General features: G+C 47.2%; 1 protein-coding gene across 1 annotated transcript in view; it reads left to right on the top strand.

The window, feature by feature from the left end:
• The first annotated feature begins 525 nt into the window (after positions 1 to 525).
• The window catches only part of DYRK2 (dual specificity tyrosine phosphorylation regulated kinase 2), a 52,503-nt gene continuing 25,507 nt past the window's right edge, over positions 526 to 27,521 (top strand). Inside the window, exon 1 of the mRNA XM_075342456.1 lies at positions 526 to 716. Coding sequence (XP_075198571.1) covers positions 713 to 716 — 4 coding nt within the window. The 5' untranslated portion in view covers positions 526 to 712. The remainder of the gene's footprint in view (positions 717 to 27,521) is intronic.

Raw genomic sequence — 27,521 nt, 5'->3', positions numbered from 1 at the left:
ATATATATATATATATATATATATATATATAATATATATATATATATATATATATATATATATATATATATATATATATATATACACACACCTTAAGTGGCCTAGACCACAGCAAATGTTATCCAAGTTATTGGTTATACAGACTGTTTATCATCAAATTTAATGAGAATCCTTCTTCACGTGGTTTTTAATTCATTCAATTTTCCTAAGAATTTATGTTGTAGTATACTGTGCAACTAGTCCTGGAAGTGATTCTCGACGTGTTTATTGCGGAAAGTAAGTGTTGGCTACACAAGACATTTGATTCCTGTCTGTGGTAAGCAGCATGGTAAAAAATACATTGCTTCTCCTGTCGACATAATGATGAACTCCCACTCCTTATGTTCTCTCATCTCATCTCAGAAGACAGCTAGTGTGACATCTTCACTCCTTCACAGAAAGCTCCATCTGGCATCTCTTGCAGTGTACAGGTACAAATAGTAATCTTCTCCCATGCACAAGCTGCAGGAAGTGGGCTATTTGTTCCTTGTTGATTTCTTTTTCGCGAGACTTGTCATGGAGAAGCAGTGCTCTTGTTAATGAATAGTACCAGGAGCGGAGGAACAAGGCTTTAAATAGAGAGAGTGTGCTTTTATTAGCCTTTCACCTCTCAGCGATAATCTCTTGCTTTTTCTATTCTAATGAACTGTACGGAAAATACTCAGGAATAATTATGGGTAAGTAGATCATTACCTTAAATTGTATTGTGATATTTGTAGTTTTGTGCCCCCATAATCATACAAGTATGATTACAAGTATTTGATATTATTTGATACTATGTCTTATAGTTATATAGTTTTGATAAGTTGGCTTATTGCAATTATATGCTAAAATAACACTTTCAAGAAACCAAATAAAAATATATACCGAAGAGTTTTAGTATTAGTGATGAGTGATCCTGATCATGCTTGGGTGCTCCATACTTGTAAAGAGCAGTCGGACGTTCGGATGAGTTGGACTTGTGTATGGAGTATAATCGAAGTTACCTTGGGGGCTCGAGCATTGTTCCAGAAGATCTTCCCATTGACTTAGATTATACTCCGTACACAAGTCGAGCTCGTCGGCGTATCTGACTGCTTGTTATGAGCACCGAGCATGATCGTTCTCACTCATCACTATGTGTTTTGCATATTTTATCATATTACTATAATATAGACTATGTTGTTACAAGTGGGCTTGCATTGATGTTTCTCTAAATACTTATTGCCATAGTGTCATTTTTAATGGTTAGAGTATAAATTGGTCTGATCTGTTTACTAATAGGGGTTTGCCTATATAGGACTTGCATGGCATTTAGGTTTGGGGAAAAGAAAGTTTGACCAGCACTATATAAAACCTCACAGTGCACTCAAAAAGCAAATGTTTGAAAACTACTTTGACTTTTTTATTTAAATAAAGGGTTTTTATATTGCGATCATGAGGTGCTAGATTAACTATTTTCAAACATATACTGAATACTTATGGAAGGTGTTATCATCCTTTATCATAATACTCTGATTCTTGAGCTTTCATTGTCTCCGAGAAGAAGAGTGCCTGATGCCCAACACCTGATAAAGAAGAGAGGCACATGCATGGCTCCTATACATAAGTGTACAATACACATATAAGTGGCTGGGCATACCACTCAACTGGAACTATTTCTTACATTTTTCAAGGTGCTTTAGAAATTTGGTCCCCAAGCCAAGCTCTTTGAGACACCCTTCTGTAAAAATAGTGTGAGGTAAAGAAAATAGTAAGGGTAGAGCTGATTTTGGTTTGGTACAACAGGGACAATCATTGTACAGGTATGTGGTGATTACAAGTTCTGATATTTAGTATGATAATACATATATCTTTGTATCTATATTTACCTTGGGTAACTTTGACACACTAAAGTTTTTTTCCATGAAATCTATTTGTGGCTCAATTTTGTTTCCTTGATTTATACAACGTTAGATAATGATAGGAGAAGCATGAATAAAAAAATTGCTTTTTCAGGTCCTGATTTATACTGTAGCTACAAATATATCAAAAAGACTGACCTGCACATCCAACAGGTGTGAATAGGTGCCAGCTGAAAACACATATAACTGCAAACATACATACAGCTGCACTCCAAAATGCTAACAATGAATAAGGGAACTCTGGTATTGCATTACTGCTATAGGAATATTTGAAAAAAAGAGAGATACTTAGCTTATGAATTGGCTTCCGGGCTCATGTATTGGCCAGTACATAAGCTCTTTTTTTCAAATATTGCTATAGCAGTAATGCAATACCAGAGTTCCCTTATTCATTGTTAGCATTTTAGAATGTAGCTGTATGTATTTTTGTAATTATACTGTAGCCGCCTAGGGCGAAAATAAATAAATACTCATTGTTTTAAAATCCTAATTGTAGTCAGAACCCCTTTCTTATTTCCTGACAATGGTCTGTTCCAGAATGATGCATAAGTATGGAAAAGGTGCCTGGTATTGTGGAACAGATCACTTATACAGAGGGGTTCTTATCACCAGGTAATTATCACTTCTGGAACTAAAAGGCTAGTGAGCAGTTGTCCTCTTCTGATAAGCAGTTCACTGTCAATAGACAATGTACATAGAAAGCCTGGTATTAAAATTAATCCTGTTGTTTTTCTGAAGCAAATTTGAAAACTTGAAGCAAAAATAGATACTATGAAAAATTAGATTTAAAGTGCCTCAAATTGCCTCAGGAAATAAAAAACTCATCCAGAAACTCACAAAAAAAGAGGAATTTCCTGAAGGGATTTCCACTTGAAAAATTAATGGGTTTTGAACACATCAACAAACTCCCTATTAACATTGCCTAAGGGTTGCTTTACATAATTTTTTTTTTATTTTGAAGTTTGCCATGCAATTTTTTGAGCTACACCAAGAAGTGGATTGAAAAACAATGGGAAAAATAAAGGGAATACTTCTACTGCTTAATCCACTTCTGACTTGGGCTCACAAAAAATGCAATAAAAACTATAGTGGCATATAAAATAAAAACAAAAGAAAAAACCCTCAGTGTGAAGGAACCCTAAAAGCAGACAAAAGCATTTGTACAAGCTTCATAGCACATGTCATTTTTTATTTTATGTAGTCTATGGATGCTCGATGGATCAGTCCACTTAGTTTTAATTAGTTGTGATTTATAAAGTAGAACATGTTGGCCATTTTATTGAGGTCCCTGAGCTTCTTAAAGCTCATATTACTGTAGAAGCAATTCTCCAGAAATTGTAAACCTGTTCACTAGGACAATATGATTTGTGTTCACTTTGATAGGATTTAAATCAGGCACATAAATGTTAGAAGATTTATAGGAGGCTATCACATACTCGGGTATTGTAGCTCTGTATAGTAAGTCGGAGACCACAATGCTCAACATACAAGATTTTCTGCCTAAAAATACCTTATTTGCTATATTATAGTTTTTATTATTATGTTTGACTTTTAGAAAAGCAGTGAAGCTTTCCTGTCTTTTTAGCTACCTATAAATTTACATCATTTGACAGGGCAGACAATTTTTAGTGACGTTTCATCCCAATACGCTATGCTTGCTATGTTAGTTATGCCAATGGAAAATGCAATGTATGTTCTAATATATAGACCTGTCACATACTGCTTCCTTTGGTCTAATTTGCGACCTATGTATATGTCATAGAATTTTTTAGTGTCACAGATGAAGCTATGTTCCCTGCCATTTAAACCGTAACTAAACTTATACTACAGGATAGGCCACAAAAGAACTGTTTCTCGGGAAAGAAACCCAATACTAACTCTAGAAATCTCTTCTAATCAATTATCTTTGCCTATTTTGGTATCATAAATTGGCTGTTGGTGTAGGTTACGTGACTTCTATGTGTCAGTATCTATTGCTCTGTGAATTAATACCAGTTTAGATGGAGCCATTATTCATAGGTCATTACTAGGGATGATCGAATACTTCGATTATTCGGCTTCGTGAATATTTTCCGAATACCTCGCCGCTATTCGACTATTCGATGCGCAATGTAAGGGGTACTTTGCACGCTGCGACATCGCAGACCGATGCTGCGATGCCGAACGCAATAGTCCCCGCCCCCGTCGCAGCAGCGATATCTTGTGATTGCTGGCGTAGCGAACATTATCGCTACGCCGGCTTCACATGCACTTACCTGTCCTGCGACGTCACTCTGGCCGGCGACCCGCCTCCTTCCCAAGGGGGAGGGTCGTGCGGCGTCACAGCGACGTCACACGGCAGGCGGACAATAGCAGCGGAGGGGCAGAGATGAGCAGGATGTAAACATCCCGCCCACCTCCTTCCTTCCGCATTGCAGCCGGGACGCAGGTAGGAGATGTTCCTCGCTCCTGCGGCTTCACACACAGCGATGTGTGCTGCCGCAGGAACGAGGAACTACATCGTACCTGTCGCTGCACCAGCATTATGGAAATGTCGGACCCTACACCGATGATACGATAATGACGCTTTTGTGCTCTTTAATCGTGTCAAAAAGGATTTGCACACTACGACATCGACAGGGATGCCGGATGTGCGTCACTTTTGATTTGACCCCACCGACATCGCACCTGCGATGTCGTAGTGTGCAAAGCCCACCTAAGTCTATGGGAAGCCCGAATAGTTCCGGATAGTTGTTATTCAGGTTTCCCATAGACTTACATTGCGCATCGAATATTCGCGAATAGTCGAATAGTGGTGAAGGATTCGGAAAATATTTGCGAAGCCGAATAATCGAAATATTCGATCATCCCTAGTCATTACGTATTTTGGTTCCCAATGGCCACATTTAATTATGTAAAGTACCTCCCTTCTCGAACTCTTGCACAATTGACACGCGATTTGGCTTCAGATAAAGTAATTTCAATGCTTAAACTTTACAATGCAATGGAGAGGAGTAATAAAAGATCATGCACACAAACGCTGGCAAATGAGTGCATGAGTTTGCAGGTAACACAATATTTGCCCCCTCTTTGTGCACAATCCATGGTCACACATGGGAGTTGCACTGCGGGCCTTTACCCTAAAGGCCCCGTCACACTAAGCAACATCGCTAGCAACATCGCTGCTAACGAACAACTTTTGTGAAGTTGCTAGCGATGTTGCTGTGTGTGACATCCAGCAACAACCTGGCCCCTGCTGTGAGGTCGTTGGTTGTTGCTGAATGTCCTGGGCCATTTTTTAGTTGTTGCTGTCCCGCTGTGAAGCACAGATCGCTGTGTGTGACAGCGAGACAGCAACAACTAAATGTGCAGGCAGCAGGAGCCGGCTTCTGCGGAGGCTGGTAACCAATGTAAACATCGGGTAACCAAGAAGCCCTGTCCTTGGTTACCCGATATTTACCTTTGTTACCAGCCTCCTCCGCTCTCACTGTCAGTGCCGGCTCCTGCTCTGTGCACATGTAGCTGCAGCACACATCGGGTTAATTAACCCGATGTGTGCTGTAACTAGGAGAGCAAGGAGCCAGCGCTAAGCATTGTGCGCTGCTCCCTGCTCTGTGCACATTTAGCTGCAGCACACATCGGGTTAATTAACCCGATGTGTGCTGTAACTAGGAGAGCAGGGAGCCAGCGCTAAGCATTGTGCGCTGCTCCCTGCTCTGTGCACATTTAGCTGCAGCACACATCGGGTTAATTAACCCGATGTGTGCTATAACTAGGAGAGCAAGGAGCCAGCGCTAAGCATTGTGCGCTGCTCCCTGCTCTGTGCACATTTAGCTGCAGCACACATCGGGTTAATTAACCCGATGTGTGCTGTAACTAGGAGAGCAGGGAGCCAGCGCTAAGCATTGTGCGCTGCTCCCTGCTCTGTGCACATTTAGCTGCAGCACACATCGGGTTAATTAACCCGATGTGTGCTGTAACTAGGAGAGCAGGGAGCCAGCGCTAAGCATTGTGCGCTGCTCCCTGCTCTGTGCACATTTAGCTGCAGCACACATCGGGTAATTAACCCGATGTGTGCTGTAACTAGGAGAGCAGGGAGCCAGCGCTCAGTGTGCGCTGCTCCCTGCACGTGTAGCTCCGTGCGGTGGTAACCAAGGTAAATATCGGGTTGGTTACCCGATATTTACCTTAGTTACCAAGCGCAGCATCTTCCACGCGGCGCTGGGGGCTGGTCACTGGTTGCTGGTGAGCTCACCAGCAACTTGTGTAGCGACGCTCCAGCGATCCCTGCCAGGTCAGGTTGCTGGTGGGATCGCTGGAGCGTCGCAGTGTGACATCTCACCAGCAACCTCCTAGCAACTTACCAGCGATCCCTATCGTTGTTGGGATCGCTGGTAAGTTGCTTAGTGTGACTGGACCTTTAAGGATTTATCTAACAACTGTAGCAGACAAATTAGAAAATAAACTACACTTACCTTTTCTTTTAACCAGCGATGCATACAGAAGCTCTCGTGGTGCTCGGAGATTTTATTTACAAGCGACCAGAGTGTAATCGCTGCAGGCAATTTGTGAAATTGGTGATGTACTACATTACTGGCATCATGGCTCCATATGTTGGAGGTGAACCCAGTAATATGACAGCTTATTTTGTCATTTTATCACAACTACTGTGGGTTTATTTTTAAGGATTGATCTCTAACATCATCCTCTCTACACTAAACTAAACCAATAAAGACAAAGCAATGTAATATACACGTCAACAGCATTAAGTCTTCCAAGGGACAAGGAATGTGGTTTACACTTGTTACAGTATTTTTACACTAAAAACAGAGTGAGGAAGCTAAAGGGACCTGTCAACAGTTTTACACGTTATAAACTCTGCCTATCAGCTTTTAAATCATGTAAATAGGGTTCCCATATCCCCTTTATACCCTCACATGTGCCTTCTATATCTCTGAAAAAGTATTTTATTTTCTTCTTGTTTTATGCTGCATACTAATTGTGCTGTCTGATCCGATGGGCAAGTCCATGTCACATTCAGCAAATTATTAGACCCAGCAAACGTGTAATGCTCGTGGATTCAAGTGGGAGTGGACCCACTGGGCGCAGCACACGGCATGACTTAGGTGTATGTGGCGCCCCTGAATATATCAGGGTGCCACAGGGAACTGCATCCTGTCACCTAGGGTGCATGACCTACCCCCCCATGATTCCAGGTTCCCAGGAACCGGTGTCACCTCCATCAGCACCCCAAATCCCAATTAACACTTCACATCATGGCCTGTCAGACACACCAGTGGGTTGGTCAAGCTGGACTAGGGCCACCCACCTAATGGTCAGGCAGACTTGTGGGAGGGAGGAAGAGAGCAGAGTAGTGAGAGCCCTCAAGGAGTGAGGAGCTGGAGTAGTAGCTCCCGGGGAGCTAGACCGAGGTTGGGTCGCAGACGGTGGTCCGGGACCAGAGGTGTCGGGGACCGGTGACAGTGACATTGGAAAAGGGTGCGACGGACATAGTTTAGGAGGACTGTCGGCATCAAAAAAAACAAAAGAACTGACCGGTACCGAGTACGACGGGGTACAGGACCCTAGGTCAGGAACCGATTCAACGTCCTGGGAAGGAGAGTATCTTCACGAACTTCCCTAAGAGCTCAGAGATTGAAGGCATCAGCACTACGCGGGGGATAGTGTTTTCCAGTAAAGCAAGCCACTGAAATCCCAAGTACCAGTACACAGCTACACTACACATAGTGAGTGAGGCCCCAACAGCTTCAAGCCAAGGGACCACAAACAAACACCTAAATTGTGCACGGAGGTAGGCTCCGGACTACCAAGTGACACCGGTGGGAGCAGAAACCTGGATGGGCTCCCCGCAGTGACTGTGGGACACAGAGACTTTGGTTTACCTGCAGTGTGTCTACTTTATAAACCTCATCCAGCACCACGACTACCGCAGTGAGCACCCTGAGCCCTGCACCCTGCTCTCCCAAATAACCACCAAACATCCTGAGCCCAGGGCTTTCCCTACCTGTGGAGGGACTAACATCAGGCTGCTTAGCTCCATCTGCCCCGGTACTCCTAACAGCAGCAGTGGTACTCCCATTACCACAACCCACAGGTGGCGTCACAAACTTCTCCCCTGTAAATTCCCCCCTAAATTCAGATCAAAGTGTCCGCCAACCCGGATCCGGGCCCCTTGAGCCATCACGATCCTGGATCCGAGCAGCCCGACAAACACCGGGGCGGTACATGTACACCAGGTATTCACCAGAACCTCTGATGGTGAGGATGGACTGGGCTGCTGGTAGCCACCACATGCTACTCAGGGAGACTCAGTGCTGTGACAGCTGGCCCCTAGGACATGGATACTGACAGTCTCAGATAAAGCAGATGCAGCAGGGACGGCTGATGCAGCAGCCATGACTAGTATTGATAGATGCATCAGCAGGTACGGCAGATACAGCTGGTATGGATAGGTGCAGCAGTGGGTATGGCAGATACAGCTGGTAGGCATAGGTGCAGCAGTGGGTACAGCAGATACATCTAGTACATGTAGGTGCAGCAGCAGGTACAGCAGATACTGGTATACAAACTGGCTTAAGTGATACAGCAACACAGCAATACAGCAGAATTGGCACAAGGGACCTGACATGTCTCTATAGGATAGACCACGTTGCTCATGCACTTCCTATAAGGGGCGGGTTCATTAAATACCTAGTGACTCTCAGCAAGCATAGGCCCTGGGAGCCAGCGTCAGAGATCGGTGATGCAGGAGCTACCACTGAGCGTCCATGAGGGTGAGTGTGGCGACGTTCCCACAGGGGGAGGAGGACAGTACAGTGCAGGGATGCCGATAATGGTGTTACAAAACGCTAATTCTTTCTTGATGGTTATTTATGACATCTGCTACATCATCTATGTATATATATTCAAATCACTTCCAATTTTTCCCCATTAAAGGGAATCTGTCACAAGGATTTTCCCTTATAAGCTGCGGCCATCACCAGTAAGCTCTTTTATACAGTATTCTAGAATACCATGTAAGTGCTCAGGCCGCTCTGTATAACGAAAAAAATACCTTCGTTATACTCACCTACAGGGCGGTTTTGCGGTCTGGCTCTTCATGTCTGATGCGATCGCCATCCTGCTTCTTAGCAGCCCCATGTGGATGATGTGTCCTACGTCATCCACACAGGCAGATATTGCCAGCCTGTGCAGGCGCACTGCTGAGGGCAAAACAAAGTACTGTAATTCTCAGGTGTGAGGAAAGGTCAAAGACCGCCCCCCGCGCATGTGCACTACAATACTTGTTTGACCCTGCTATACTTGGTCAAACAATTAACTCACCGCTACCGTGGCGGCCGGAGCTGCTTGTCTTTGGTGTGGCCATGATGTTTGGTGATACTAATCATGTTTCTTCTCACAGCTTCTTTTTCAAGTTTGCTCGGTCTGGAGCACAGTCAACTCTTTGTGATAATAAAATTGGTAAATCATATACATCACATAACAGACACTATATAAACATCACAGGAGACACTGGGGGCACATACATCATTGGAGAGCTGGGGGCATATACATTACATAGGAGACATTGGAACTGCTGTATATACATCACATAGGAGACACTGGGACTGCGGTATATACATCACAGGAGACACTGGGGGCACATACATCACAAAAGGGGCTGGGGATATGTATATGCCCCCATCCCCTCCTGTGATGTATATGCCCCAGCATCTGTAATGTGATGTATAAGTCACAGGAGACACTGGGGGCTTGCACTTCACAGGAAACGCTGGGGGCATGCACTTCACAGGAGACGCTGGGGGCATGCACATCACAGGCAACATTAGGAGCATGCACATCACAGGAGACGCTGGGGCATTCACATCACAAGAGGCAATGAGTGCATGCAAACCACAAGAGACGCTTGGGGCACAGACATCACAAGAGATGCTTGGGGCACAGACATCACAAGAGGGGCTTTGGGCACCGACACAAGAGGGGCTTGGGGTACAGACATCACTGGGGGAGGCACAGACATCACTGGGGGGGAGGCACAGACATCACTGTGGGGAGGCCCAGCTACAGTGCCTTGCAAAAGTATTCTGCCCTTTGAATTTTTCAACCTTTTCCTACATTTCAGGCTTCAAACATAAAGATAAAAAATTTAATTTTATGGTGAAGAATCAACAACAAGTGGGACACAATTGTTAAGTTGAACAAAATTTATTGCATATTTTAAACTTTTATAAAAAATAATAAACTGAAAATTGGGGCGTGCAATATTATTCGGCCCCCTTTCAGTTAATAGTTTGTAGCTCCACCTTTTGCTGCGATTACAGCTGCAAGTCGCTTGGGGTATGTCTCTATCAGTTTTGCACATCGAAAGACTGAAATTCTTGCCCATTCTTCCTTTGTAAACAGCTCGTGCTGAGTGAGGTTGGATGGAGAGCGTTTGTGAACAGCAATTTTCAGCTCTTTCCACAGATTCTCGATTGGGTTCAGGTCTGGACTTTGACTTGGTCATTCTAACACCTGGATACGTTTATTTGTGAACCATTCCATTGTAGATTTTGCTTTATGCTTTCAATCATTGTCTTGTTGAAAGACAAATCTCTGTCCCAGTCTCAGGTCTTTTGCACAACAGGTTTTCTTCAAGAATGGTCCTGTATTTGGATCCATCCATCTTCCCATCAATTTTAACCATCTTCCCTGTCCCTGCTGAAGAAATGCAGGCCCAAACCATGATGCTGCCACCACCATGTTTGACAGTAGGGATGGTGTGTTCAGGGTGATGAGCTGTGTTGCTTTTATGCCAAACATATCATTTGGCATTGTGCCCAAAAAGTTTGATTTTGGTTTCATCTGACCAGAGCACCTAATTCCACATGTTTGGTGTGTCTCTCAGGTGGCTTGTGGCAAACTTTAAACAACACTTTTTATTGATATCTTTGAGAAATGGGTTTCTTCTTGCCACTCTTCCATAAAGGCCAGATTTGGGCAGTGTACGACTGATTGTTGTCCTATGGACAGACTCTACCACCTCAGCTGTAAATCTCTGCAGTTCATCCAGAGTGATCATGGGCCTTTTGGCTGCATCTCTGATCAGTCTTCTCCTTGTTTGAGATGAAAGTTTGGATGAATAGCCGGGTCTTGGTAGATTGCAGTGGTATGATACTCCTTCCATTTCAATATGATCACTTGCACAGTGCTTCTTAGGATGTTTAAAGTTGTGGAAATCTTTTTTGTAACCAAATCCGGCTTTAAACTTCTCCACAACAGTAAAGGCCCCATCACACTAAGCAACATCGCTAGCAACATCGCTGCTAACGAACAACTTTTGTGACGTTGCTAGCGATGTTGCTGTGTGTGACATCCAGCAACAACCCGGCCCCTGCTGTGAGGTCGTTGGTTGTTGCTGAATGTCCTGGGCCATTTTTTAGTTGTTGCTCTCCCGCTGTGAAGCACAGATCGCTGTGTGTGACAGCGAGACAGCAACAACTAAATGTGCAGGCAGCAGGAGCCGGCTTCTGCGGAGGCTGGTAACCAATGTAAACATCGGGTAACCAAGAAGCCCTGTCCTTGGTTACCCGATATTTACCTTTGTTACCAGCCTCCGCCGCTCTCACTGTCAGTGCCGGCTCCTGCTCTGTGCACATGTAGCTGCAGCACACATCGGGTTAATTAACCCGATGTGTGCTGTAACTAGGAGAGCAAGGAGCCAGCGCTAAGCATTGTGCGCTGCTCCCTGCTCTGTGCACATTTAGCTGCAGCACACATCGGGTTAATTAACCCGATGTGTGCTGTAACTAGGAGAGCAAGGAGCCAGCGCTAAGCATTGTGCGCTGCTCCCTGTTCTCTGCACATTTAGCTGCAGGACACATCGGGTTAATTAACCCGATGTGTGCTGTAACTAGGAGAGCAGGGAGCCAGCGCTCAGTGTGCGCTGCTCCCTGCTCTCTGCACGTGTAGCTCCGTGCGGTGGTAACCAAGGTAAATATCGGGTTGGTTACCCGATATTTACCTTAGTTACCAAGCGCAGCATCTTCCACGCGGCGCTGGGGGCTTGTCACTGGTTGCTGGTGAGCTCACCAGCAACTTGTGTAGCGACGCTCCAGCGATCCCTGCCAGGTCAGGTTGCTGATGGGATCGCTGGAGCGTCGCAGTGTGACATCTCACCAGCAACCTCCTAGCAACTTACCAGCGATCCCTATTGTTGTTGGGATCGCTGGTAAGTTGCTTAGTGTGACTGGACCTTAACACGGACCTGCCTGTTGTGTTCCCTGGTCTTCATGATGCTATTGTCGCGGGCGGCGGGGCGCTGCGCTCACCACGCTCGGGTCCGGCGCTGCTGCTGCTGCTGCTCGGTGGCTCGAGCGGTGGGCCGGATCCGGGGACTCGAGCGGCGCTCCTCGACCGTGAGTGAAAGGGGTGGTTTGTTGGGGTTTGGGATGTCGGTTTGTGACGCCACCCACGGTTTGTGGTGAGGTTGGGGCACCACCGCTGCTCTGTACGGGGATCCCGGGAACGATGACAGAGAGCAGCTGAGATGTTTCTCTCCCGTCCGTGGGTAGGGGGATTTTGGCAGTCCCGAGGCCCGGAGTTGTTATCTGTTTGGTGGATTGCGGGGCCTGGCCAGGTGCATTGTCGCGGGGCAGCGCAGTGCCAGACGGCACGGTGGTACTTACTCAGCCAGTAACGCACATGGAGTCTCTGGTAAAACAAACGGCTGGATGGACGAGTCCCACAGACGGCTGCGACGATCACTCCCGGTAGGTTGGCGGTAACTGTCTCTCCCTGCACCGGTATTATGTTCTCGGCCCCGATGGCTTCCCACCGGTAACCCGCTCCCCAGCGGTAGGTTGGCTAAGGGAGCCCTGTTTGCCCGCAGGCTCTGGCCCTGGGAGCTCTAGCTCTGGCGGTAGCTTTCTCTCCCTCACGGTTTGCACGGTTGCCTTCAGTCGGGTCTTTACTGCTGGGAAACCCCGGAGGTTCCCGTCGCTGACGGATTTGACCAGTTTAATGGCGACTCCTAGCCTGGTCGGGGTCCGTAGGCCCTGCCGGATGGTGCTGGCTTCTCTTCGCTTCCCGATCCGGTACCGGCGGGCCACCGCCCGGCCCCGGTCCTTACGGTTTTGCGTCAATCGGCCTCTCCTGCAGACGGTCACCACCGTCTGCCAACCTTGCTGTCAGGTGCCCGGGCCATGTACCCGGACACGGCCAGTCAGTTCCTCCACTACCACATCCCCTGACTCTCTCTCTCTCTCCTACTTGTCACTATCTGCCCTTCTTTCCCGCCTCCAGGACTGTGAACTCCTCGGTGGGAGGAGCCAACCGCCTGGCTCCGCCCCACCTGGTGTGGACATCAGCCCCTGGAGGGAGGCAACAAGGATTTGTGTCTGACTTCGATGTTCCTAACCGGGGTGTGGGGTGTGTTGTTGCAGTACCTGTGACGTCCTGGTTTGTCCAGGGCGCCACCTTATCTGCGCTTTAAACAGAACACTGAGACTATCACAGAGCAGGTGCATTTATACGGAGACTTGATTACACTCAGGTGGATTATATTTATCATAATCAGTCGTTTAGGACAACATTGGATCATTCAGAGATCCTCAATAAACTTCTGAAGTGAGTTTGCTACTCTGAAAGTAAAGGGGTCGAATAATATTGCATGCCCCAATTTTCAGTTTATTCTTTTTTACAAAAGTTTAAAATAAGCAGTACATTTCGTTCAACTTCACAATTGTGTCCCACTTGTTGATGATTCTTCACCATTAAAATTTTTATCTTTATGTTTGAAGGCTGAAAAATTCCAGGGGGCCGAATACTTTCGCAAGCCACTGTATATCACTGGGGGAGGCTCAGGTATATCACTGGGGGGAGGCACAGCTATATCACTAGGGGGAGGCACAGCTATATCACTAGTGGGAGGCACAGCTATATCACTAGTGGGAGGCACAGCTATATCACTGGGGGAGGCACAGCTATATCACTTGGGGAAGGCACAGTTATTTCACTAAGGGAGGCACAGCTATATCACTGGGAGGAGGCACAGCTATATCACTTGGGGAAGGCACAGCTATTTCACTGGGGGAGGCACAGCTATATCACTGGGGGGAGGCACAGCTATTTCACTGGGGGAGGCACAGCTATATCACTTGGGGAAGGCACAGCTATTTCACTGGAGGGAGACACAGCTATATCACTGGGGGGAGGCACAGCTATATCACTGGGAAGAGGCACAGCTATATCACTGGGAGGAGGCACAGCTATATCACTGGGGGGAAGCACAGCTATATCACTTTGGGGAGGCACAGATATATCACTGGGGGAAGGCACAGCTATATCACTGGGGGGAGGCACAGCTATGTCACTGGGGGAAGGCACAGCTATATCACTGGGGGGAGGCACAGCTATATCACTGGGGGGAGGCACAGCTATATCACTGGGTGGGCACACAAACCTGGAATGATACACAGCATTGGGGGGCACACTGCACTGAGGGTTTCACGCAACTCGGGGAGGGGGGGTGGTACACAGAACTGGGGGGGCACAAAGCAGCAGGGTGGGCACTGGACACACAGCAGTGCCAGACTCACAGCACCGGAGAGCAGGCGCTGGACACATAACATTAGAAGGCAGAGGGTGGGTACAGAGGTCCGGAGGGCAGAGAGCAGGCACAGAGCTCCGGAGGGCAGAGGGCGGGCACACACCGCTGGAAACTGTGAGGCTGCTGTGGGACGGAAGCGCAGAGCGCTAAACCTGCCCATGAAGTTAGTCCTTAGCACACCAGCACTAACCAGCAGCAGAACCCATCGGTACCCACTAGCAGCACATGTGGGGATTTAAAGGGCTGGCGGCCTGCAAGACCGCAGTGGCGGCTCAAACACTGCCTCCCCTGGGAATCTGGTCGTGGGCCGCAGAAAAGGTCATGGCGGGCCGCATACGGCCCGGGGGCCAGAGATTCCCCACCCCTGCTTTAATAGTTAAGAAACAAAAAAGAAAATTCACATATCTGTTAACCCAATCAGTAACTGGTGAGAAAAGAAATAAAAATGCAAGAATTTGGGGATTTTGGTGGCTGCAATACCACCAACAAAGTGCAATAAGTGGTCAAAATATCATATGTACCTCAAAACAGTATCAATTAAAACATCACCTCATCCCACAAAAAATCAAGCCCTCATACAGGTATAGTGATGGGAAAATAAAAAAGTTATGGCTCTAGGAAGAAGGGGAGGAAAAAACAAAAGCACAAAAATGGAAAATCGCCATGTAAGGAAGGCGGTTAAAAGTACATACAATATGACTATATAAATATACTACATCAATTGCAAATCAATGTATCTATACGGCACGGTTTTCTTTTACTGAACCAGCAGAAATTTGCATATAGACAATGGACTTCACTGGCGTCTACTCCATTTTTCACCTTGACATTCTCAGTGTTCACTCACTATAGCTTAGTGCACCCAGCATATATGCACATACACAAGCTACGGACTGGTCATTCACAATACAGTTCCACTCATATTAGTGCAGTGCTATAAATTGGATTAAATTGATAATGACTGTGTGAAATGCACTTATAAAAACTGCCTAATTTTTACTGGTGTAATACATACAGTAAAATGTGTAAAAAATAAAAAAAAGGCTATTTTTGTATAACCAATGGCTGTTGACTATTACTTGGCCCAATGTCTGGTTTCAGAGCAATGCCCTGCCAAAACATAAATCTAGAATTTATTCTAGTTCTATTTTGTCAATGGACAGTGCATTTGCCATAGTACAAATTGGTTAGAAAATTTCCTGGTGAGAAACAGACAGCCTTTGGCAAAAATCATTACTCAGATGGTGTAGACACTAGAGCCAAGGTCATTACGCCAACACGTCAACACCACAGCCATCTGTCATATCATGAGGGAATGAATTAAGTAGAAAACATGAGTACGTGGTGAACTATTTCATTCTAGGTACTAAAATATAAGAGATGAATTTTCCTCTTGCATTGATAAGGAATTAAAGAGCTCCATCTGATACTATATTACATACTATTTCTTCCAAGAAACAAACAATATCTCCATAATACAGTAAAGGTACCGTCACACGTGACCTGGCAGGGATCGCTGAAGCGTCGCTACATGGTCGCTGGTGAGCTGTCAATCAGGCAGATCTCCACAGCGATCAGAGATCAGCCACCAGTGACCCGTGTAATGACGCTGTGCTTGGTAACCATAGTACACATCGGGTTACTAAGCAAAGCGCTTTGCTTATAGTTACCCGATGTGTACCTGGGCTACGTGTGCAGGGAGCAGGGAGCCGGCTTCTAGAAGCTGCGGACGCTGGTAACCAAGGTAAATATCGGGTAACCAAGCAAAGCGCTTTGCTTGGTTACCCGATGTGTACCTTAGTTACCAGCGTCCGCAGAAGCCGGCTCCCTGGTCCCTGCACATTCAGATCGTTGCTCTCTCGCTGTCAAACACAGTGATGTGTGCTTCACAGCGGGAGAGCAACGACCAAAAAATGGTCCAGGACATTCAGAAACGACCGGCGACCTCACAGCAGGGGCCAGGTCGTTGCTGGATGTCACACACAGCGACATCACTAGCAAGGTCGCTGTTGCGTCATAAAAAACGTGACTCAGCAGCGATGTCGCTTAGTGAGATGTGGCCTTAATACAGTGCTACATGGCGCTACTAGAAGACAGTATGAAGAGTCGTAAGAGCTAGATGCCACCATAAAAGATTCATGCATACATCTCTAATGTGTACATGAGGCTTAAAAGGTTTTCTGGGATTAATTTTTATGTTCGTGTAGGTTTGCAGATGCAGAAAATAAAAACAGCAATACTTCCTCTCAACAGATCCAGGAGTGTCTCTCTGCCACTTCCCAGTCTTTGTTGATAGGATGCAATGCTAAGATCACGACTACAGCACATGTGATAGCTGCCCCAATTACTGCTTCAGCAGCTCTGACTGATGGGTTGGGTTTGTTAATAATAATCTTTATTTTTATATAGCACTAACATATTCCACAACGCTTTACATACATCATCATCATCACTGTCCCCATTGGGGCTCACAATCTAAATTGCCTATGAGTATGTCTTTGGAGTATGGGAGGAAACCAGAGAACCCAGAGGAAACCCAGACAAACACGGGGAGAAAATACACACTCCTTGCAGATCTTGTCCTTGGTGGGATTTGACCCAGGACCCCAGCACTGTAAGTCTGTGCTAACCACTGAGCCACCATGCCGCCCGTCCACAGTGGTTCGGCTCACCTGGTGACCCTCCAAGCCCAAGGTTCGGGTGGGTACACGGTCTACAGGTGTCGGTGCAGCAAGCTGGAAAGGCACACAGGAAATGGGTAGAAGTACTGGACACCATAGGTAGATAAGACCCAGGAACACTAAAACTCTTAATACCAAGATATGGGTGTGTGTATTAATGAGCCTCATATAGGGCTATGCAAATGATCACATGGGAGCAAGCTAGGCTATCTGTAAAGCACAACAGAGACTAGGGTGAGGGGAGCAAAGCCCGGATCTAGCTAAGCACTGGACGCCATAGATAGACAGGACCCAGAAACACTAAAATTCTATATATCAAAACACAGCAAGAGCTGAGGTTGGTCTGTTCCTGGACACTGCACTACTAAGCGCCAATTACCTGAGAGATTTAATGGGAGAGAATAATCTGAAGTTAATTTCTGCATGTATGCCAGGCTGCATTTCTGTAATGAACGCATCGTTAGGATCCTAATTAAGCAACACAATAGGTGGTGGCAGCAGTTTATGTCGCGGGCAGGGGGCTGACTGACCACGTCAGGGAAGGCTACCCGAGGCGCTTGGATCCGGAATCGTAGCTGAGGCTTGAGTGGCAGCCGGATCCGGGGCTCGTGCAGCGGCCCGTCGCCCACAACAATAAAAAGGGGTATTTACAGGGGAAGAGTTTGTGTGTGACGCCACCCGTGGGTTGCGGTGATGGTTGGTGACACCACCGCTGCCTTGGTATGGGGGTCCCAGGGGCTGATGGAGTGGGGCAGCAAGGTGGAATCCCCTCCACGGGTAGGGGAGGTGTAGTCCCGGGGCCCAGGGGATGGTGAGGGGGGTTGCAGGGAGCAGTCTTTAGGAAGAGACCGGATAATACCGGTGTACTCACTGTGGTAATAAATCACACAAAGTCCGTATTGTAAACCAAGGCCGGATGCCGGGAGCCTCTGGAGGGGTGTGCTTATGTGGCGCCATGGACAAGCCAGGTCGTCACAGAACAACACCAACACACCCCACACTCCCGGTCAGGCACACCTAAGTCAGACAAAAACCCTTGTTGCCTTCCTCCAGGGGCTGATGTCCACACCAGGGGGTGGGCCAGGCGGTTGGTCCCACCCACCGAGGAGTACACAGTCCTGGAGGCGGGAAAAAAGAGCAGATAGTTGGCAGAGAGTTGAGAATTTGGTTTTGGAAGTAGCAGTTGAGCAGACAGAAAGTGGTCCGGGTGTGTGGCCCGGACGGAACAGCAAGGTTGGCAGACGGTGGTGACCGTCTGCAGGAGAGGCCTATTGCAGCTAGCCGTAAGGACCGTGGACGGGCGGTGGCCCGGCGGTACCGGACCGGTACGCAAAGAGAAGCCAGCACCATCCGGCAGGGGCTTACGGGCCCTGGCAAGGCTAGGAGTCGCCGTGAATTTGCCAAATCCGTTAGCGAAAGGAACCTCCTGGGTTTCCCAGCAGCCAAGTCCCGACAGAAGGCAACAGTCCAACCGAGAGAGGGAAACACAGTCACCGCCAAGGCTAAAGTTCCCAGGGCCAGAGCCTGCGGGCAAAAGGGGCTCCTTCAGCACCCATCCAAGCTGGGGAGCGGGTTACCGGTGGGAACCCATCGGAACCATACACACTACACAGGTGCAGGAAAAGGCAGTCACCATCAACCTACCGGGAGGAGAAACACCGCAGCCGTCTGTGGGACCCGTCCATCCAGCCGTTTGTTTTACCGGAGACTCTGTGTACATCATTGGCTGAGTGAGTACCACCGTGCCGTGCGGCACAGCGCTGCCCCCGCAACCCTGCACCTGGCCAGGCCCCGTAACCCGCCTGCCATCCATCCCTACCCCATCACCGGGGCCCCGGGACAACCAACCCCCTACCCACGGAGGGGAGAACTAACATCCAGGCTGCTCCCTGTCATCGCTCCCGGGATCCCCGTCCAGAGCAGCGGTGGTGTCACCAATCTCACCACAACCGTGGGTGGCGTCACAGACAATATCAAATCCCCACAATCAATCCCCACCCTTTTCACTCACGGGCGAGGAACGCGGCTCGAGTCCCCGGGATCCGGCCCACCACTCGAGCCACCACCGAGCAGCAGCCGCAACAGCAGCGGCCGGACCCGAGCAGTGGGAGAGCGCCGCATCCCCTCCTCCGCCCGCGACACTTAGTCCCGTACACGGGCTGACAGGGCAGGGGCCCTTCCTCCTGCACTTGTACTTTCTTGTGTGGTGACTTAATCCGCATAAATTGGGAGAAGGTCGCTCCCTGTGTTATGTACTGTGGGAGCCGTTGCCCGCAAAATCTGACCCGTGGGATCTCTGTGGGTTCTGGCGGACACCCTATCCCCCTCATTGGGCTTACGTTTCGCTCTGGGCTACTCATGGGACAAGATCTGGAACCTTGTCCCCTGCTGGCTAATCGGTAAGGTGCTTTAAGCGGTCCTTGCCCTGGGGTCCAGGTACCCCGACTGTGTACGGCCTCCGGACCGGATTCCCGCTGTCGGCACCGGCGGGCTACAACCCTGCCCCGGTCCACTTAAGGTCTCCCGCGACCGGATCTCCGTCGCCTATGGTCCTGCTTTGTTGTCTGCCACCTAGTCCGCTCAGGTAGTCCGGTAGTCCAGGGGCTCCAACCCCTGACCCCACTTCACTCCACGCTCCTCTCACTTTCTCTCTCCTGACTCATCAGCTGTGTTCCCTCCCCTGACACCTCAGGACACCTAGGTGGGAGTTTCCATCCGCCTGGTCCCGTCCACTGGTGTGTCCCTATTGTCCCGGAGGGTGACTAGGCTTTTGTGGCTGGTGTTACCTGTGTGTGGTGTTGTGTTGGTAGGCCAAGGAGGACGGAAGCCTACACCTGGAAGATTTGTGCAGCCTCTGTGACAACCTGGTTTTGCCAGGTCGTCACATTTACATTCAGAAAACTAGATGACAGGTTCCCTTTAAATAATAGGAGGCACTTGGTGATGTGTTCCATGTCTTATTGGACTGCACCAAATCCAAGACTAGCCTTTGGTTTTAGGTATACTCTATACTGGCACTGAAAGTGATATTAAACAAAAATTCATGCGATTAATTTAGAAATTATAATGGACCCATTCCCCATGACTTCTCTCAATCCATCCTTTTTCCCAATCATAAAGCCCACTCGCTTTTGCTCAAACCACCATGAGAAATTCATGAATATGGGGTTCTCTTCATCTATTTGAGTTTATTATTCCCAATGTCATGTCTGTAAAATCTGGGCATGGGTGGGCACTAAAGGGGAACGTCATGTTGCAGATGCAGGCCGATGTGTGAATGCCATGGTATAGGGAAGGAGAAGCTGAGAAGAAGGATTTATAGGCTTTTTAGAAAAGATTCAGTATACATTTAAGTTTAATAATTGAAATCCCTGTTTGTATGTATATGAGTCCAGTGGGCAGTCCTACTCAGTGATTGACAGCTATTTCTGAATGCAGTCATACAGGAAGACTCTTAATCACTAAGTAGGACCGCCCACTGGACTCTTGCATACAAATGCCAGGGATTTCAAGGAATAAAATCAGTTTTCCTCAAAATTTTCAACAAAAATGTACATCTGATCAGCTCCTGCTCTCTAACATACTGCCCGCAGATCAGATACTATTTTCAACATGACAGGCGGACGTCCCAAAAAGTAGTTGGCATCCCTAGCCCATTTATTTTATGTCTCTGAAGTTTATAGGTATCTTCTCTAATGGGTATCCTATATTGTTCGCACAATAATGTATTATTAGACTAAAAATGCCTCCCCCCCAAAAAAAGGTATTTTAAGACCTTATTTGGGGCACAGTGCATAAAATAAATGAAAAAGGAAATAAGTAAAAATAACAAAAATAAAGTAGAAAAAAAATAAAACAAAACCTCAAAAAACAATGACAGTGAATTGTTATTAGTAGCCCTTTGGGATTGCCCAATATATAACAATAATTTATGCAAAAAGCTAAACACAATTAAAAAGGTTTTTAGAAGTCCTTTGTGGTTGTAAAGAAAAATATATAAAGTGAAATATAGACACATATTTCCTATTTTTTCTACATTTTTTTCCCAATATCAGCAAAACCCCCCCACAAAAATGTAAGAATAATGTGTCACAAAAAATGATTTAAATTTCTGAACAAGAAAATGTTTTAGGCTATGTGCGCACTTACCGGATTTTTCGCGGATTTTGCCGCGGATTTGCTGCATGTTTCGCTGCAGAAAATGTTGATAACATCTCTGCAGTGAATCACCAGCAAAGCCTATGGAGAAAAAAAATCCTGTGCGCACTGGGCGGAATTTGACAGCTGCGTGTTTTGCTGCGGAAATCCCGCAGCAAAAACAAGTGCATGTCATTTCTTTTCCGCACATCGCTGCGGGATTTCTCTCCATTGACTCAATGTTAATCATGAAATCCCGCAGGGAATAACGCAGGCAGCAAATTCTATGCGGTTCACTGCGTTTTCCTGCGTTATTCCCTGCGGTATTTCGCGGTTTACCTCCGGTAATGTGCATCACTTGCTTGCGGTTTTGCAGGGAAGTGATGTCATTACAGGAAGAGGAAGCCTGCAGAGAGTAAACACACACAGATCACACACACACAGACATCACAGACACAGAACACATAGATCACATAGACACAGACACATAGAACATACATAGAAAGAAAACGGAAATATAGAAAAAAAAGAACGTGGGCTCCGCTGCATATTTACCGTCCAGCCGAGGTAAGCACACAGCGGCGGCCCGGTATCCTCAGGCTGGGGAGGGAGAGGGGCAGGGGTAATGTCCCCCGCCTCACTCCCCCTCCGGCAGCCGAGAATATCAGCCGCAGCTGCCCCGGCACTGTCGCATACATTATGCGGCAGCACCGGGAGTGTCCTCGGCTCTTCTTGCCACCGTGTAGCAGTGGCAGCAAGGTAATACAAGGGGTTAATGATGGTGGTGGATCACCGCCATTAACCCCAGGCTTGATCATGGCAGCGTCTATGTGACAGCTGACATGATCAACCCGTAAGTAAAGTGAAAAAAACACAGACACCGAAAAATCCTTTATTTTAAATAAAACAAACAAGCCTCGTTCACCATTTTATTAACCCCTCCCGCACCAAAGCTCCGGCGTAATCCAGGTCCGACGTCCAGCGCTGCTTACATCCAGCCGCGACTGTCAGACACAGGCTGAATGAAAGCAGCAGAGGTAATTACCGGTCATTTCCCACGGCCGGTAATGTGAACTCACTGCCGACCGTGGGAAATGCAGCGATCTGTCATCTATCTCTCTATCTATCTATCCCTCTGTCTATCTATCTATCCCTCTGTCTATCTATCTATCCCTCTATCTATTCTTCTGTCTATCTACTCTCAGAATTAAATGACTTTTTTTTTTTTTTTTTTTTCTTCAATGTGCTTTATTGCATTGAATGCAATAAAGCACATCCCAACCCGCACGCGGCAAAACCGCGGCAATACCGCGAATAATACCGCGGTAAAACCGCAGCAAACCGCGGCAAACCGCATGCGGTTTTCGGGTGCGGTTTCCCGCGGTTTTTTACCGCGGGTGCGGTAATCTTTGAGGGCATGCGGAATTTTCTCAAGAAAATTCCACTTCCCAGTGCGCACAGAGCCTTAGAGCCATTAAAAGTGTAAGTACAATAACAACTGAAAACCAACCTGGTCTGGAAGAGGGGGAAAATGGCCCGGTCCTGAACTGGTTAATGATGAAAAAACATTGATGGTTTAGGCTACTTTCACACCTCCGGTTTCTGCAATGCGGCACAATCCGGCACTTTGCAGGAAAATTGCAACCGTTTTTTTTTGCTGCCGGTTGCGTTTTTTCTGCATAGACTTTAATTAATGCCGCATTGTGCCGCATGGGCTCCCGTTCGGTCCGTTTTTTGCTGCATGCGGCAGATTTAGCCGATGCGGCGGCCGGATGGAACGTTGCCTGGCACGTTTTTTCGTGCGGCAAAAAAAAACGCATCGCGCCGCATTCGACCGATGTGGCGCATTTTTCAATGCATGCCTATGGCGGCCGGATGCGGCGCGATGCGGCAAAAAACGCATCCGGCCGCCGCATGCGGTTTTTGCCACTGCGCATGCTCAGTAGCATGCCGCAAGCGGCAAAAAACGGACGGGCCGCATGGGAAAAACTTATGCAAAGGATGCGGTGTTTTCACTGCACCCGTTGCATAGCTTGCACAGCCGGATTGAGCCGCACAGCTCAAGCTGGATGTGTGAAAGCAGCCTTAGTGGCTGCAACGTTTGCACTTTGCTGCATCTGGCACACTGCTGTGCAGCATAGAAGACAGATAATTCATCCTTTCACATGAGCTGGCACCCATTGCCCGTCTTCACCCTGGACAGTGATGATGGTGCAATCACACATGTATGGCCTCACTATAAAGAATAGCAGGTATCCACTGAGCATGTGCAACCTGTCATAAAGGAACTACAAGATGTAACAATGAGCAGCGGGTAGGCAAATACCACTGAAATGCAGGTTTTCAGGGTGTGATGTCTAGAACAGCATGCACTTTTAGAAATTGTTTGCATTCGGCAGCTTTACTTATATTTATATATTTACTTATATATAAGACACCAATCTGTGATTCTAAAGGGAATCTGTCAGCAGCTTTTTGCTATGTAATCTCAGGGCATCATGAGGAAAGGACTCCGACCATGATTTCAGGGATCTGTCATTTATTAGGCTGTTGTTTCAATACAATAAGTGTTTTATCAGCAGAAGATTATCCCTGCCGGACTAGGTGCCCACATGACACCTAATCCAACCCGTCTCCGTCACTGATTAGCAGCTCACTGTCAATAGACAATGTACAGAGATCTGTGGTAAAAGTTAAATTAGCTATCTGAGCTATGCTGCATGCTAGAAGAGAGGAGATGGATGGAAAACAAGCAGGTGGGAAAGGTGTAGTTAAATGATGGCCCCACCATGATGGATCGAGCACCCCTACTTGGTTTGAACAGTCATTCTGTGCTGACAGGTTACATTCATATGATGTCTGTTCTAAACGCAGCAGATTTTTGCTGCTTCCAAAACGCTGCGTTTTACAGTACAAGTAAAGTGGATGGGATTAATAGCATTCTCATGTCCACTGCTCTTTTTTTACGCTGTGTAAACTCACCTGCAGCGCGTTTTTCTAAGGCACAGCATGTTCTCTGTGCGGAATTGCATTAGATGCAGAAAGTCCGCAGGTAAAAGACACAAAAGACACATGTTTACGTGGTGGAAAGGCACCAAAAACACATGTAATCCGCACCTAATGATGTCAATACCAAGAAGTTTCAAAAACAAAACAGCTTTATTTAAAGGATGACACAGCAAACAGAGACAAAATAAACTTCTCAGGGCAGATCAAAGTATTATAGTGCGCCTGCGCAGGACCTCAATGCCGGCGCGTGTGTATGACGTAGATGCGTCATGCACCGCGGCTTCAGAATAAGGAAGACCAAGATGGCCGAAAGGGGAGGCGCTGGTGCCGGAGAACAGCGCCACCCATCCGACTGTTGTGCACCACAGCAACCTTCTAGGTGAGTATTATAAAGTGTTTTTTTATGTTCTACACAGTGGACTGGGCTCTAATATAGAGCATGGTAGAATGCTGTATATAAGAGCCCGGTGGTGGTGGCCGCAGCTTATAGGGCAAAAAAGTGGTGACAGGTTCCCTTTAAGCTGAACTGTGCGGTGCAGACAGCCACTTCTTGTCAATATGCCCATTGTAGACGTCACATAACATCACTGCCATGCACCACACGCCCTCTTACGCAGGAGTGCAGACAGGTAAAAATAATTGTTTATTTTTGTATTTTAAAGTGTAGCAGGAGAGTGCAAGGTTGTGGGCCATTATTATAGGAAGGGGTCAGAATGGGAGACATTGTTAAAAGATTAGGCCACAAATGGGGACATTATTAAAGGATAGGCCCAGGAGGGGAGACATTATTGAAGGATTAGGCCATGATGGGGACATTATTAAAGGATTAGGCCATGATGGGAGACATTATTAAAGGATTAGGCCACAGTGGGGACATTATTTAAGGATAGGGCCAGGATGGGAGATTTTATTAAAGGATTAGGCCATAATGGGGGACATTATTATTGGAAAGGGCCAGGATGGGAGACATTATTAAAGGATTAGGCCATGATGGGGGACATTATTATAGGAAAGAGAAGAAAAAAATGTTTCCAGCATCGGTATTTGGAGAATTGTTATAAAACTAGAACATTTATTTAGTCCATTAAAAACAGGATGCCACACACAAAAAGGGCAAAGGGGCACACAGTGAGAGACACGGGGATTATCCCCAACCTACGCGTTTCAACCTTGCGGTCTTAGTCATGGAATGGCTAAGACCGCAAGGTTGAAACGCGTAGGATGGGCATAATCCCCATGTCTCTCACTGTGTGCCCCTTTGCCCTTTTTGTGTGTGGCATCCTGTTTTTAATGGACTAAATAAATGTTCTAGTTTTATAACAATTCTCCATATACCGATGCTGGAAACATTTTTTTCTTCTCTGACTGTGTTTATCCGCCCAGGCCAGGGCGTTCCGTTAATAGGTGGTGGATCCTAGGGTGAAGAGAGGTGAGCTGAATTTTTTTTTTTTTATTTTTTCCTATTATTATAGGAAAGGGCCGATGGGAGACATTAATAAAGAATTGGGCCATGATGAAGGACATTATTATAGGATGAAGGACATTATTAAATGAAGAAGCCAGGATGGAGCCATTGTAGCACCCCTGAACCCATCAGGAGCTACAAGGTTCTGCATCCTGTCAAAGATGCAGGGCCTATCCCCAGGAACCTGGAAGACCAGTGCCGGTAACAGCAAAACATATTTGAATCCCTGTTTTTCCCTTTCCCCAAGGACTGGTAACAGACGAGAGTTGGACCCAATGGATGGCCACCTAGGGGTGGAGGCGATCCAGTCCACTAGATGACAACCAGGTGGGAGGGGTCAGACAGTCAGGGATTCAGTAAGTGGAAGTGAGAGGAGACGGACGTAACCGCACTGACAGGAGAGTGTAATGGTGAGGACCCAGGCGTGTGCTTGCCGGTGGAGTACTCCCGGAAACCATAGCCCCGACATGGTAAAGAGCCCTAGCTCAGGCAAACGCTCCAAGCAGACCTGATAAAATCTGCAGCGAGGGGGGCATCCAGGACCTCACTGACCGTAAAGTCCGGGGGCATCATCAGTGACGGGAGTACAAGGTACCGGAACGAAATACCGACCCTACAGGGTTCAAACTACCGCCGTACGGACTAAAGACTGAGAGATTAAACAAGAATACAAAATCCAGCGGATCCAGATATGGGTAAATTCATTAAAACTCACTGTTTATTGTTCCATTAAAACATTTTTTCAAGGTCACAGATGTTCCACAGAGTTACAGATCGAGTCATCCGACGCGTTTCGACATAACTTGTAGTTATACTGTCATATTCATGGATGGCAGGGTACATTGCTACAGGACAGGGACATTACTATAAGGCCCTGAGCGCACACTCCAGATTTGTTTCTTCAGCAAAAAACACACCCTCTGGCTGAAAAAAAACGCATAAAAAAACGCATTTGTTTTTACTGCGCTTTAGTGTGGCTTTGCCTGCGGTTTTGTCCCTGCGTTTTTTTACCATTAACAATGGCAAAACACAGGGAAAAATGCAGGGACCTGCAGAAAAGAAGTGACATGCTGCAGAAAATCTGCAGAAAACTCTGTAAGGAAAACAGAAGCAACGTGCGCACAGCATTTCGGATTTCTCATAGACTTTGCTGGGGAAGGACTGCATGAAGTTTATGAACAAAAACTGGACCAATTCTGCACCCAAATTTGCAGCAAAAACGCGATGTGTACACAGGGCCTTAAGGGGGCTTTACACGCTGCGACATCGCTAATGCGGAGTCGTTGGGGTCACGGAATTTATGACGCACATCCGGCCACATTAGCGATGTTGCTGCGTGTGACACTGATGAGTGATTTTGCATCATTGCAAAAACGTGCAAAATCGCTCATCGGTGACATGGGGGTCCATTCTCGATTATCGTTACTGCAGCAGTAACGATGTAGTTCGTCGCTCCTGCGGCAGCACACATCGCTATGTGTGACGCCGCAGGAACAAGGAACCTCTCCTTACCTGCCTCCCAGCCGCTATGAGGAAGGAAGGAGGTGGGCGGGATGTTCCGGCCACTCATCTCCGCCCCTCCGCTGCTATTGGGCGGCCGCTCAGTGACGTCGCTGTGACGCCGCACGGACCGCCCCCTTAGAAAGGAGGCGGTTCGCCGGTCACAGCGATGTTGCCGGGCAGGTAAGTATGTGTGACGGGTCTGCGCGATGTTGTGC

Source organism: Anomaloglossus baeobatrachus, chromosome 4, assembly GCF_048569485.1.
Source record: "Anomaloglossus baeobatrachus isolate aAnoBae1 chromosome 4, aAnoBae1.hap1, whole genome shotgun sequence".
Lineage (NCBI taxonomy): Eukaryota > Metazoa > Chordata > Amphibia > Anura > Aromobatidae > Anomaloglossus > Anomaloglossus baeobatrachus.
This window is presented reverse-complemented; position numbering and strand designations above follow the sequence as displayed.